This window comes from Ahaetulla prasina, chromosome 3 (assembly GCF_028640845.1).
Source record: "Ahaetulla prasina isolate Xishuangbanna chromosome 3, ASM2864084v1, whole genome shotgun sequence".
In the NCBI taxonomy this organism is placed as follows: Eukaryota; Metazoa; Chordata; class Lepidosauria; order Squamata; family Colubridae; genus Ahaetulla; species Ahaetulla prasina.
Genome location: NC_080541.1, coordinates 98,459,858 through 98,475,112, shown reverse-complemented (window position 1 = coordinate 98,475,112; position 15,255 = coordinate 98,459,858). Strand labels below are relative to the sequence as shown.

The 15,255-nt window shown below is 38.7% G+C and overlaps 1 protein-coding gene across 1 annotated transcript in view; it reads right to left on the bottom strand.

Annotated features, from left to right (window-relative positions):
* DNAH5 (dynein axonemal heavy chain 5) overlaps positions 1–15,255 on the bottom strand; it is a 173,963-nt gene that overhangs the window by 48,447 nt on the left and 110,261 nt on the right. The window contains exons 61-65 of the mRNA XM_058177601.1: positions 15,014–15,151; positions 13,519–13,654; positions 11,826–12,142; positions 9,160–9,315; positions 8,180–8,362 (exon numbers count right to left, since the gene is read on the bottom strand). Coding sequence (XP_058033584.1) covers positions 8,180–8,362; positions 9,160–9,315; positions 11,826–12,142; positions 13,519–13,654; positions 15,014–15,151 — 930 coding nt within the window. The remainder of the gene's footprint in view (positions 1–8,179; positions 8,363–9,159; positions 9,316–11,825; positions 12,143–13,518; positions 13,655–15,013; positions 15,152–15,255) is intronic.

The following is a 15,255-nucleotide window of genomic DNA, read 5'->3' as shown; positions in this document are numbered from 1 at the left end:
TTAAACGTTTCTAAAAACTTATCTTGCTTTTTGGATTTGATCTGTTATTTAAAAGTGAGGTTCAATCCTACCAATTTATTCCATCAAAATGTGATATTCTTCTGTTCAAATTTCTCAGTCAAAAAGAAATCCTCTTTCCGTTTGGTTAATATTCTAATTGCAATTTGTTAAAGTACAATCATATTTATATTATTAATCTTCAGTCTGGTAATAAAATGCTGCTTCAAAACTTGACCTCTGGTCTTCCTTCTACAAGAATCTCTCTTGGTACTTTTCTTACTTTTGCAAATCACATACTCATTCTACAAACTTTATCAGATTCTACCTTCATACTGTGTCATCTTCATCCCAATCCAGAAAGTTCGTTAAAGACAGAAGAAACAGTTTTCTCTAATGTCTTCTGGTAAATCCTTTGGAAGTCTTTTTCTCTCAATTCCAGTAATACTAAATTCTCTAAGCTCTTTTCTATCTCTCCGCTTATTATTATATGTTACTTTTCTAAAATATCCATTTTGTCATTAATGTAACTTCTCCTGTATGATGCCCTGTACCTTCTTGTTTATATATCTACAGTAATTTCTTCTTTCATTTCCTTTTTTCCTTTTTATACATTTTTTCCCATTCTCTCTTCAAATGCAACCACCTCACTTTTAACACATTTGACATGATCAGATACACGCTTTCCCCTCCCTTTTCTCTTTCTTTTTTCATTTTCTTCTTTTATATATAATATTAACAACTTTTTTCCTTTTAATTTTAAAAAAATAATTTATTAGAATTTATCATTCCATAATCTTATTGTATATTCATCATAATTCTAGCCATTGTCTATCTATTGCAGGATGAAGGCCTCTTCTGCATGTTTCCAACCAATATGGACCTATCTTTCGACAATTGGGCCCACAATACTTGCTGATGTCATCAATCCATCTTGTTTTATGTCTCTTTCATGGATGTTTTTTATCAGCTGGGATCCATTTTATGACTGCCTTGGTCCACCTGCCATCAGTTCTTCTTGCTATGTGACCAGCCCATTTCCATTTCAATTCTTTTACTCTCTTGATGATGTTGTATATTTTTATTTGTTCTCTAATCCATGTGCATGTCTTTCTACCTTGTTTGTAATGCTGAGCATGTATCTTTCCATGCCTCTTTGTGCCACTCGTAGCTTTTGTATCAATTATGAGATTAGTGTCCATGTGTCACTGGCATATGTTAGAGCAACTAGCACACACTGATCGAAATAAATTTTCTTCAAGCATAGGGGGAGGTTGTTCTTGAAAGTTATACTTAGCTTGCTGAATGACTGCCAACCACATGTAACACACCATTCAATTACCACTGTTGTATTACTTACCACTGATATCCGTTGGCCAAGGATATGTAGTGTTCTACTACATCTAGTTCTTCTCCAGTTATAAACATTTTTCTTTCTTTGGTGAATTTATTAAACATAGCCTGCCTCTTTTGCAGGGTTATTTTTAAGCCAGATGAATCTCCTGCTTTGTGCAGCTCTTGTATGTGTCTTTATAGCTCTCCTGGACTTTGTGAGAAGAGAACATCATCTGCAAATCATAAGTGATTTAAATAGGCGCCACTAATTTTTATTGCATCTTTTGGCCAGTGTAGTTTGTAAAATACATCTTCAAGGCAGGCTGAGAAAAGGATTGATAATATTGTATTACCTTGTTATTACACCTCATTTTATGTTGATTTCCACTTTAAGATCATTAAGGCAAATTGTCACCATTGTTTTTTTATATATTGGTTGTAAACCTAATCTTGCGTAGCTTCTTCTCCAAAAATACTACACTACTAACCAGAGCATATAAAACATTTGCTAGACCAATTCTTGAATATAGCTCGACTGTCTGGAACCCATACCACATTTCTGACATCAGTACAATTGAACGTGTCCAGAAATATTTTACAAGAAGAGTTCTCCACTCCTCTGAATACAACAAAATACCTTATGCCACCAGACTTGAAATCCTGGGTTTAGAAAATTTAGAACTACGCCGCCTACGACATGACCTGAGTTTAACTCATAGAATCATCTATTACAATGTCCTTCCTGTTGAAGACTACTTCAGCTTCAATTGCAACAATACACGAGCACAAAATACATTTAAGCTTAATGTTAACCGCTCCAATCTTGATTGCAGAAAATATGACTTCAGTAACAGAGTTGTTAATACTTGGAATATACTACCTGACTCTGTGGTCTCTTCCCAAAATCCCCAAAGCTTCAACCAAAAACTGTCTACTATTGACCTCACCCCATTCCTAAGAGGTCTGTAAGGGGCGTGCATAAGAGCACAAGCGTGCCTACCATTCCTGTCCTATTGTTTTCTTTTGTTATATCCAATTAATATAGTTATTACATACTCATGTTTATATATATGCTCATATATTGTATAGTTATTTCATGCTTATGCTTATATATACTGTATGACAAAATAAATAAATAAAATAAATAAATAAAGTTTATGTAAGCAGTGTCTATGCCTTGGTTGAGCAATACATTAATTACTGCTTGCTGGAATACTGAGTCAAACACCTTTTCATAGTCAAATTCACCACGCAGAGAGGCATAGTGTACTCATTGTGCTTTTCAATGACTTGCTGAACAACCTGGATGTGATCCATTGAGTTGTAGCCATGTCTGAATCTTGCCTGTTTCTTTGGGTGTGCATCATTTAATGTTCTCAATATTCTTTTTGTTATTATCTTGATGAAAATCTTGTAGATGACTGAAAGAAGGCTTATCGGGCAATAGTTCTTTAAATAATCTTGGGTATAAGAATCCTTTCTTGTGTATAAGAATCACGTATCTGGAATTTTTTCTTCTTCTGAAGCATGTCAAGTATAGTTTTGCTAGTATCTTGTGTAAACTGTGACCACAGCATTTCAATCACAACACAGTCATTTCCTAAAGTTTTGCCATTTTTCACTGATTTTATGACACAATACTTCCTCCACTCAGATAGCTGGCATTTCCTCTTTCATGGGTGTTATAGAATAGAATAGAATAGAATAGAATAGAATAGAATAGAATAGAATAGAATAGAATAGAATAGAATAGAATAGAATAGAATAGAATAGAATAGAATTTTATTGGCCAAGTGTGATTGGACACACAAGGAATTTGTCTTGGTGCATATGCTCTCAGTGTAGATAAAAGAAAAGATACGTTCATCAAGGTACAACATTTACAACACAATTGATGGTCAATATATCAATATAAATCATAAGGATTGCCAGCAACAAGTTATAGTCATACAGTCATAAGTGGAAAGAGATTGGTGATGGGAACTATGAAACGATTAATAGTAGTGCAGATTCAGTAAATAGTCTGACAGTGTTGAGGGAATTATTTGTTTAGCAGAGTGATGGCCTTCGGGGAAAAACTGTTCTTGTGTCTAGTTGTGCTGGTGTGCAGTGCTCTATAGCGTCGTTTTGAGGGTAGGAGTTGAAACAGTTTATGTCCAGGATGCGAGGGATCTGTAAATATTTTCACGGCCCTCTTCTTGATTCGTGCAGTATACAGGTCCTCAATGGAAGGCAGGTTGGTAGCAATTATTTTTTCTGCAGTTCTAATTATCCTCTGAAGTCTGTGTTTTTCTTGTTGGGTTGCAGAACCGAACCAGACAGTTATAGAGGTGCAAATGACAGACTCAATAATTCCTCTGTAGAACTTGGATCAGCAGCTCCTTGGGCAGTTTGAGCTTACTGAGTTGGCGCAGAAAGAACATTCTTTGTTGTCCTTTTTAATGATGTTTTGATGTTAGCTGTCCATTTGAGATCTTGCGATATGATAGAACCCAGAAATTTGAAGGTTTCTACTGTTGATACTGTGTTGTCAAGTATTGTGAGAGGTGGAAGTATGGAAGGGTTTCTCCTAAAGTCTACCACCATTTCTACGGTTTTGAGTGTGTTCAGTTCCAGATTGTTTTGGTTGCACCACAAGGCTAGTCGTTCGACCTCTCGTCTATATGCGGATTCGTCATTGTCTCGAATGAGACCAATCACTGTTGTGTCATCTGCGAACTTCAGTAGCTTAACAGATGGATCATTGGAGATGCAGTCATTGGTATACAGAGAGAAGAGAAGTGGGGAGAGCACACAGCCTTGGGGGGCCCCTGTGCTAATTGTACAGGTATTTGATGTGATCTTGCTTAGCTTCACCTGCTGCTTCCTGTTTGTTAGGAAGCTTGTGATCCACTTACAAGTCTGTTCCGGTACCTGTAGCTGGTTTAGCTTAGTTAGAAGAATGTCTGGAATGATGGTATTGAATGCTGAACTAAAGTCTTAAAAAGGACCCTTGCATAGGTCTTTGGAGACACAAGATGTTGTAGGATGTAGTGCAGAGCCATATTAACAGCATCATCTGTTGATCTATTTGCTCGGTATGCAAATTGCAAGGGGTCTAACAGCGGATCCGTGATGGTTTTCAGGTAGGAAAGCACTAGCCTTTCAAAGGTTTTTATGACTACAGATGTTAAAGCAACTGGTCTGTAGTCATTCAGTTCCTTGATGGTGGGCTTCTTCGGCACTGGGATGATGGTAGAGCGTTTGAAGCAAGAAGGAACATAACACATCTCTAGTGATTTATTGAAACTATGGGTGAAGATGGGGGCCAATTGGTCAGCACAGACTTTTAAGCAAGAAGGAGTTATCTTGTCTGGGCCTGGAGCTTTTCCTGGCTTTTGTCTGTGAAATAGGTCCTGCACTTCCTTTTCTGTGATCACTAGGGGTTGTGAACCCAATGAAATGGGGTCAGTTGTAGGAGGCTTGGCTGTTGTTGGTGTGTCTGAGATGGGGGTTGTGGAGATAGGTGGCTGTAGTTTCCTTTCAAACCTGCAGTAAAACTCATTCAGGTCATCTGCCAGTTGTTGATTACCTTCAGCCTGGGAAGGAGGTTTGCCATAGCCGGTGATATTTTTAAGAGTTTTCCACATGTTTGCTGGTTCATTTGCTGAAAACTGATTCTTTAGCTTTTCAGAGTAGCTTCTTTTTGCTGCTCTGATCTCCTTGTTAGTGCATTTCTGGCCTGATTGTACAGCATTTTATCACCTTTTCTGTAGGCTTCCTCTTTGGAATGTCGTAGCTGCTTAAGTTTAGGTGTAAACCAAGGTTTGTTGTTACTGTATATTTGCAAGTTCCTTGTAGGTACACATAGGTCTTCACAGAAGCTGACATATGATGTTACAGTATCTGTGAGTTCATCCAGGTCTGCAGAGGTATCTTTAAAAATATTCCAATCAGTGCAGTCAAAACATGCCTGTAGCTTTAATTTTGATTCCTCCATCCAGGTCTTTACTGATTTAATTATTGGTTTTGTGGCTTTAAGTCTTTGCCTGTAAGCAGGTACAAGGTGAATCATGCAATGATCAGAGTGTCCTACAGCTGCACGTGGTAAAGACCGATAAGCATCTTTTAGTGTTGTGTAGCAATGGTCTAGAGTATTCTTGCCTCTGGTGGGACAATTGACATGCTGAAAGTATTTTGGTAGCTCTTTCCTTAAGTTTGCCTTGTTTAGATCTCCCAAAACAATGGCCAGTGAATCAGGGTGTTTGGCTTCAGCCTCCATGATTTAGTCAGCTAAAGTTCGTAATGCCTTGTTTACACAGGCTTGTGGTGGGACATAAACAGCAATTAGAAGAAATGAGGAAAATTATTATTTTTGAGTGATCTTTATCTTTGTATAGCTCTGAATAGAATTTTCCAATTATTTCTAACATTTCCTGTCTTGTTCTACACACAGAGCAATCTTCATGTTTTAATGCAAAAAACCTTCTTTCTACTGCAATCCTTCTTTTGGAAGACCATAAGAAAATGTATCCAAGAAGAAATGTGTCAGTTTAGTGTGAAGCTGGTGAAAAGGGCAACTGAAGAAAAAAAGGGATTGATAGGGCAAAACGCAATCTTATAATCCCTTTGTTTTCTTCAATTGCTTTTTCACCAGCTTCACATTAAACTGATGTGTTTCTTCTAAGATACGTTTTCTATGCTCTTGCAAAGTTCTCCAGTTTATTAATGAAACTTCCAGTATTCTTTGTCCATCATTTTTTCATTAAATCAATAGAATCATCAGAGATTTTTGACTGTACAAAGTGTTTTCCTGGTGGTGCTATAGACATAGCAGATTCAAGGATATTTTTGACTATTTGTTCATTTTGGTCCATAATATTCATCTTTTCCAAATCTTGCAATAGAGCAAAGTAATTTGATAGATTAATTTCAAAATCACTGTTCTCCTCCAACAGATTATCACTCTTTATTTTTGTTTTTTATGATGTCTTTATCATGTTCATATACTCTTTTTGACAGTTTATCTTCACTTTAGCTTGTACAATTCTATGATCACTTCCAACGTTAAAACGATTGATGACAGTACAATGCATATAGTTTTATCACTTGACATGATGCAGTCAATTTCACTTGTGTACTCACATGGACTCTTCTGTTCCTGTCCTGTAAAATCTACTAGTCTATCACCCCTATTATCTCATTCATCATTTCCATACGGGCCAGTCATTTTTTCTTCAGCAGTTGTTCTTCCTATTCTTGCATTAAATTCACCCATTATTATTTTGTATTGGCATTTTTCTTTGTTTTGAAATGGGCCACATCATCATAAAACTCTTCAACCTCATCATCACTATAGCTTATTGTTGGCACATAAGCTTGGATGTTTTGAAGCTTGTATTGTTTGTTCAATTGAATGATGCACTGAATTACTCTATCTGATATATATTCAAATTTTACTACAGAGTCTTTGAGCTTTGAGCTGAAGAGAAAACCAAGAATAAATGCCCAGACTTATCAAGTTCAACTAAATTTTCACCTTTTCGTCCAGTGGTGGGTTTCTATTGGTTCACCCCTGTTCAGGTGAACTAGTAGCAGCGGGAGACTCTGCCCATCTGCCTGGATGTCATCATGGACGACGCTCTGTGCATGTGCAGAAGGTTTTGTGCATGCGCAGAAGTGCCCCACATGTGCAAAGCAAGCGCGCACATGCTCTCATGGTTCTGAACTGGTAGCGAAGGTAAGTGAAACCCACTACTGTTTTCGTCATGTTTCACATAATCCAATAATAACCCAATGCATATTATCAGCAGTTCTTCTAGTCAAGCATCTGTTTTCATTGTTTGAATGTTGACTGTTCCTATGTCCAAAGTCAAAAGCAGCCTGATACAACCCACTGACTCGTAGCACCCGCTCCCTTCAGGTATGTCTTCCTGCTGCCATGGGTAGTTGCCCTGGGGCCTCTGGTGCAATACAGAATAATAGTATTGTATGTTATTCCTGACATTTATATTCTGCATAGAAGTTACTAGTTATTGGGATCAAAGATGTTCAGGTATCTTTAATCACTTAGGAATATGGAAAAATCTTAACTTTATATTTGTAAATTCCTTTTATTTACTTGATTCTATTCCTATACCAATTTTTCTTATACACAAATATTTTTTTTTTAAAAAAGCCAAATATAAATACCAGTCATGGAAAGAAAAAAAAAGAAAATAATTTGAGAGCTTGGGGAGCAGGGTAGAGAAATTATTCTATGTCTACAATGAGTGTAACAAAAAATCTTTCCTTAGGGCTTTCCCATTTATTTTAAATGAATGGATGATTTCCCCTAAAAGCAAACAGCAGTTCTGAAGGTGTGCTTTTATTAGCTTTTTATTAGTTAAAACTCCCCTCAGTGCCCACTATGAACTCATTAGCTGTCATCTCTTCCTAGAATCTCTATTTAACAAGAAATGTTCCAGCTAAACATAAAACTGCTTTTATTATTTAGCACCTATTGGTTATGTTTTATTTTTTCAACAGATTTATATGGCTGCCTATACTCCAATGGAACTCTGGGCAGTGAACAGAAAAATAAAAAAAGTAGTACACTATTCTATTATGTATAAATCACAAAATCAGTTAAAAGAACTATTTGGAGATGTTGTAAGAAACATCTTTATAAAATGTCAGTTGCTTTTCCCATAGAAACCTAAATGGTTTTAATCTGTGGGAAAAAATCATTAGAGCAAAAAAAAGGAGAGAGAGAAAGAGAGAGAGAAGGGGGGGGAAGTCTTTATAAGACAACATATCCACATAATTGCTTATTTTATCCATCCCAATAAACAATCACAAATTTACTCACAAATTTCTTTCTACATACCTGTTTTTCTGTTAGAATGACTCTCCCTAGAAGCTGATCTTCTAGGCCTTTCATGGTGACAGTAAAATCAATTATTGAGGTACGAGCACTAATCTCGGGGGTATAGGCTGGATTTGGAAGCTTGGTGGTGATGTAAAGTCTGAAGCCATTCATCACATCCATTTCTTTATCCCCAACTTTTACCTAATTAACAAAAACAATTCCAAAATGGATGTGTATAAGATGAATTGGACTCCTTCAAACAACTGGTATCTAGATACTCATTAAGGATTTTAATTTGTGTACATAAAATACCCTTAACATAATTAACAGGTAAGTAAACTTGCACATGTTAGCATAAAACACATAAATGACATTTCTAAAACCAATTCATTCAATATAAATTTCTGTATCTTTATCTGGTTTATAAACGGTAAGATTGTTGCTAATCTTTTTTTTTCTCTGCTTCTTATAGATTAATGCTTAGAAAACTCTTAATAACCATACAGACTTAAAGCTTAAATCCTACATCCTAAAAGCCGCATTCTGGGAAACTTTACTTTAAATTGTAACCATAAAAATTAATTGAAAAATAAGTTGATGAAGTAGAAGTTGATGAACAAGTATGGAAGAAGGAAAATACTTATTTCTAGAATGAAATGGATGCAGGCATTTAAGATGTCTCACAAGGTAGTTTACTATCCTTTTAATAGCCCACTAAAGAAGAGAAGGAAGAGAAATATCCCACTAAAGTTCCAGAATAAAAAGTTTCCATCAAAAGATTTTTTGACGCATTGTACTATGTAGCAACCATAAAAAATATAGTGGACCACACAACATAAATGTAACAGATTATTTATCAAGAGCACTGCTGTAATCTATTCTCTTGAAGATTTCATGGTAACACCAAAGTCAAAGAAAATAATTGTACTTAAAAGTAGAAACTAGAATTATATATACAACTAATTTTTTTTGAAGTTGGAATATATTATTTTTCTCACTTTGTATGTAGAACCTGTTTTGATGAAGTTTTTTTCCAATACATGGTCCAAAGCTGGATCCAACTCCTCACCAACATCTTCGATCAACAATGGCCTTCCAAGAGAAAGGCTATCCTCCAAGTGGTTTCTAAAATACTTGTGATTCAGAGAAGTGATCTGAAAAAAAGAATAATGTTCATAAATTGTGAAAATGTATCACCAACTTGAGGGAAGGGGAATGACATTGGACTTCAGCTGAAAAGAAGTAAACTAAAACCTTTATTTATTAACTAACCAGGGTTAAAGATGAGTTTTAGTCTCCAGGATTCAATCATAGCTACCGTGTTTCCCTGAAAATACGACATGTCCTGAAAATAAGGCCAATCCTGATTTTTGGGGTGGGTGTAAATATATGCCCTCCCCTGAAAATAAGTCCTAGTGAAGGGGTGGGTATGGCCAGCACAGAAGGCAGCTCTTCCCTTCCCCGGTCACCTCAGAGCTTCTCGGCCCCTTAATCAGATCAGCTGAGACACTCAGGCCCCCATTCACGAAACAGCTGATTCGTGGGTCCCGCTCAGGCCACTGCCTCCAGCAAGCGTGGTCGCTTATGCAGCTACTTGTGGCTGCAAAAGAAGCCGGAGGGCAATCGACACACCCCACATGCCTCACACCCAGCTTACCTAATGATGACAGTCACAGCAGGCAATTCTGTCCACGGAACAGCTGCCTCATGGGTGACGCTTCAGCTGGCACCTCTAGCAAGTGCGGCTGCCTTTGCCATTGATTGCAGCCACTTCTGCAGCAGGCCAAGCGATGCATCCCATGTGCCTTGTGGCAGCTTCTGAAGGTAGCAGCAACTATCCACAACTTTTTTACCCTTATTTCAACCCGACTGTATTGGGCCACGTGGATCAGGATGAAATAAGGGTTAAAAAATTGTGGATAACTGCTGCTACAGTACCCTTTGGAAGGCCAGTGTGAGGCGTGAGTCTCCTGCTACAGAAGTGGCTGTGCCCTAGAAGCGCTTTTGGGAGAGAAGGCAAAGCAGAAGCAATCGCTTGCAAACTCTCACCCCGCTCCCGCCTCTCCTTCGGGTGACCCCTGGCAGCCCCAGACACCCAAAGCCTTCCCCTGCCCAGCTCCTTTTTCCACAGTGCCCGGCTCTTTATCAAGGAGGGTGGCAGGCATGGTGGGGGAGAAGCGAGACACATGAAGCGAGACAGGGCTCATTCATCTTGCCGTCTCTTCTCCCGCCCCCCGCCCCCCCCCACCGGGCATGGTAGGGCTTCATGGCAAGGCTTGGATACAATTTGAGGGTGGCAGGTGAGGAGGGATGGGAGTGGGTAGACACAAGATGCGCGTCTTACCTGCATTGCAGGTTCATTGTGTGTCTCACCATTGTCTGCAGGCAAACACATTGTAGGGTTAAAATAAAACTTCTTGCAAATTCAGTCAAACTTCTTGAACTTGTGAGAAGGGTTTTTTTTACCCTACAACGTGTTTGCCTGCAAACAATGGCAAGACATGCAATGGACCTGCAACGCAGGTAAGGCACGCATCTCGCGTCTACCCAGCCCCACCCTTCCCCACCTGCCACCCCCAAATTGCATCCAATTTAAGCATGGGCAGGAAGCCCTGCCATGCCCGGAGAGGGAGAAGGAGCCCTGTCACTTGTCTTGCTTCTCCACCTCCCCACCTGCCTCCCCCCCTCAGCTAAGAGATGGCGAGGAAGGGAAGCAGTCAGGCTGCTGTTACGGTACCATTGGGGCATGTGGAGCCATCTTATTTGCCTTGAAGCTCTGTCACGTCTCACCATTGTTTGCAGGAAAACACGTAGAGTAAAAAAAAAAAACCTCTTGTGAGTTTGAAAAGTTTGATTGAACTTGCGATAAGTTTTTTTCTTAACCCTACAACGTGTTTGCCTGTAGACAACAGTGAGACATGCGATGGACCTGCAATGCAGGTACGATGCGCACCTTGCGTTTCCCTGGCTCCTGGTGAGGGGAGAGAAGAGTCGACAGAAGTGGGCCCTGTGTCACTCCACATGTCTTGCTTCTTCCCCGTCCCACATGCCACCCCCCTCAATAAAGAGCCAGATGCTGTGGAAAAGGGAACTGGGTGGGCACAGGCTTTGGGCATCTGGGGCTGCCAGGGGTCGCCTGGCGGAGAGGTGGGAGTGGGGCAGGAGTTTGCATGTGAGGGGGATGGATGGATGGGAGGTGGGTGAGTGCCAGGAACGCCGGGGAGGTTCCCACCTTTGGTTGCCCCAGCGATCAGCTGATGAGCTGCCGTGTTGTACTGCCATACAAAAAAAAAATAAGACGGTCTTGTTTTCAAGGGAACACAGTATATTAGAACATTACTTGTTTATGATGTGTTTAGGACATTTATATTCCCTATTTTCACTTTTTCTTAACAATTTCAAAGCAGAAATGTAATACAATCAAGTTTTATAATATGGAGCTTTTTAAAAAGTTAGAAACAACAGCAATTCCTATGCAACAACCCAGCCTAAAAAAATCAATATTGCTGGTTTCCAAATGAACCAAAGTTAATGTTGGCAAGTAAAGTTCTTCATTACAGTGTATTGTTCTGGAATATTTTCAAGTACTTTCTCTACTGTTTTGCTGCCATCCTGAACATGTTTACTTCCAAATGTGAATATAATGCACTAGAATTCAATTCACCTGCAGCTCATTCCGGGTTTCTTTGTTCTTAATCCAAATCTTGCCCTGAGTTTGTGGATCAATCAGGAGAGGGTAACGAGCTGCCTTTGTGACAATGATGCCATTCTGAATTGACAGGTCATCATTTGGCAGCCCTTGAAGGTTCCATTCACTGACGGTTGGCGCATCAATCAGCATCTCTGTGAGATTGAGGTTGTTTCCAAATGGGATGTTCCGAGTTTTCATTTCTTTTTGCCAGCTGGTTAACAAAAGATTACGGAACTCTTGATTGAAAGGACCAGAATAGGACAGAAAGGCTGTGGCCAGAAGTACATCTCCTAAATTGATATAGAGAAAAACCACATCAGATGGTGGTTGAATCCATTTGCAGTGAATATAAAAACAAACATTCAGGCTAAGCTTTAAAAGTCTTGGTCATGTTTCACTATGAAACAGGCTGCTGGGGAACCTCTTGTTCTTTAAATATTTAATGACTGTTTATATAGAAGAGAAGCGTCTATGATGTGAATATTCTGACTAGTATCATGCCATGTTTTCTCTCTGTGAGCAACTTTCAGCTTAATGTGCTAAATCACACAGAGATTTCTTGCACCAGGACAAAGTGGGGCCAATTTCTACTACCTGACTTTGTTGTAGCCATATTTAATGCAAAATAGACTATGCATGAGACCGACAATCACATTACTTGTATGCACTATAAAGGGGAAAAAAGCTGTGGCATGGGGAAAGGTATTTGTTTTTGTTACGGAAAGGAGGAAAATAGGCAAACATCTCCTGGCTTAATGGACTCAGGATGAAAAAAAAAAAAAGCAAACTAGCCTCCGACTTAAACACATTTCTCTCTGGAATCTGTGATTTCCTACATCAGCGATAGTCTGTGAAGATTCTCAGTCATCTAGGTCATGGTTGTCCCAAAGATGCTTTTTTTCAAAAAGCAATTGGACTTTCTTCGTCTTTCCTTGAAGATGTTTCTTTTCTCATCCAAGAACCTACTTCAGTTCTGACTAAAGAAGCTTCTTAGATGAGAAGTGAAATGTCTTCAAGGAAAAACGAAGTCCAATTGCCTTTTGAAAAAGCGCCTCTGGTACATCAGTGATTCTTATCACTGATCAGTGGTCAACAGGGTTCTGCAAAATCAAAATTATTCACCAGCCAATGTTGAAAAATAATACCACATTAAAAGTCTATCAAAAAAATTGTGAGAAGCAGTTAGCAGCACTGAATGCATCAATTTCAGTTTTTAATATGGTAAATATCAGTAAATATAAGCTATACAAAAAAAAGCTTTTGGGGGGTGTTGTAAGTGTGAGTCTTCTAAGTCAGCACTAAAACCACCCAGTACTTGCTAAAAAACAAAACCCTTAAAAAAAAAACAATGTCTGATTTAGATGTAGAAAGCTAATTTTGTTAGTCTATTTCTTGCTTGTATTATCATAATGTTGGCAAATTGATAGTGACATGTTATTTCACAACTTGGAGTAACTCTCACCCTTCAAGACATAATTTTAGCATACAAAAGTTCCTACCAACACAATGTCATTATTTATCAAAATAACACAGGATTCCCTGCTGTTTTTAACACAAAAAAGTGAAAATAAACAGGAACACGATTTACATGCTTGCAGTCTATACTTGCTGAAAAATACTCAATGCAGCTTATCGTTTTGTAGAAACAACAGTCCCTTGAGCTTACCCACAAGCCTTTTTGTTTGGGCTGCAAACTCTTTACTTTGTTCAGTCCACCTCTCTTTTTCACCAGCCAACCCGCTAATAAGACTGGAAGCGGTTTGCATTTTATGCCTGCAGCGTTCTGCATCTTCAAGCAATGTCTGTTCAAAACAAAAATTCACAAACACAAATGGCAACTTGAGACAAATATTAATACTATTTGCTAATAATACTTGAAAAGATAAGTACAGATCAGTGGTGAAATTCAATTTTTTTACTACTGGTTCCGTGGGTGTGGCTTGGTGGTGTGGTGTGGCTTGGTGAACGTGGCAGGGGAAGGCTACTGCAAAATGTCCATTCCCACCCCATTCCAGGGGAAGGATATTGCAAAATATCCATTCCCACCCCACTCTGGAGCCAGCCAGAGGTAGTATTTGCTGGTCCTCCGAATATTCAAAATTTCCGCTACCAGTTCTCCAGAACCTGCTGGATTTTATCCCTGGTATAGATCCTATCTATTGTACTTCCAGCAAATATAAATATCCTATTGTTTCTATTAACATTGTCAGTGAACCTGGACATATTTCTTATAAACAATTGGGACATAGATTTTACTCTTATCAGAACTCTGACAAAAAACATACAAAAGAGGTCTATCATGAATCTCACATTAAGATAGACATTTGACCTAAGATCCAAATGGCCCCAATCCTATTAGTCTTTTGAGGCTTTTATAAGGCTCTAAAAACATGGCCTTTCCCCCAGGCATTTGGGCATGTTAGATGAGCTCTCTAAGTTATGTGGCTTTTTCTTGCGGGGGGGTGTGGTGTGTTATTGCTTTAACTAGGTAACTGGGAACAAGGAATAACCTCGAGGAACCAGAAGAACAACTACAACTAAGACAAAAGTCAGATAAAAGAAATCTGATTTTGAGCCAGAATTGCAACCTGAGAAAACATCTCAGATAAGTTCCTCTCTACTTCTTACAATAAAAGGAGGGAAGGGAAAAACACACTCAGACTTGTGAAATGTTGTTACTATAACCTGATAATAAAAGTAGTATTAGCATGCCTGATTTTGGTTTCTTAGTTTGTTCTACCTTGAAGAGCTGACATCAGGACCGTTATGGCAGGGGTAGGTTCTACGCAGAAGCTTCTGCGCATGTGCAGATCATCCATTATGACGTCTGGCAGGTGGGCGGAGCCTCCCGCCACTTTTACTACTGGTTTGCAAGAACCCTACAGAACGAGGAGCAACTCACCACTGTGTTACAGTGGTTTTAATTTTTGCATTCATTGCTGGGAATTGGGCGGATTTATTTAAATAAATACATAAATTATTAGAATATTTCAGAAACTAGATAGCTGAATTATTTTCCTAAATGACCAGAAAACCAATTTTCTTGCACTCTTGAATAACTCAACATGAACTCATTGTGGTAATATTTTCTTTACCTTTTGACAAACCAGCCAAATGAAATGGTTATACAAAAAAATTGCCTGTACCCTACAGGAAGTTACCTGTTTCTCCAATGTGGCCTTTTCATATTGAGCCTGCACAATATCCAGCTCCGCTTGCTTGGCATCCAATTCAGCTTGGGCTTTCTGAAGATCTAACATGGCAGTAGTCAGACGATTCTCCTGGATGGCCAGATTTGCCTTAAAATATCAACCCACCAAGTTTAAATATGGGAACTTTGATGCACGCTGTATTTCTTCAATAACAGCAACCAAAGAGACATGAAAATAGCTTATGATGACGT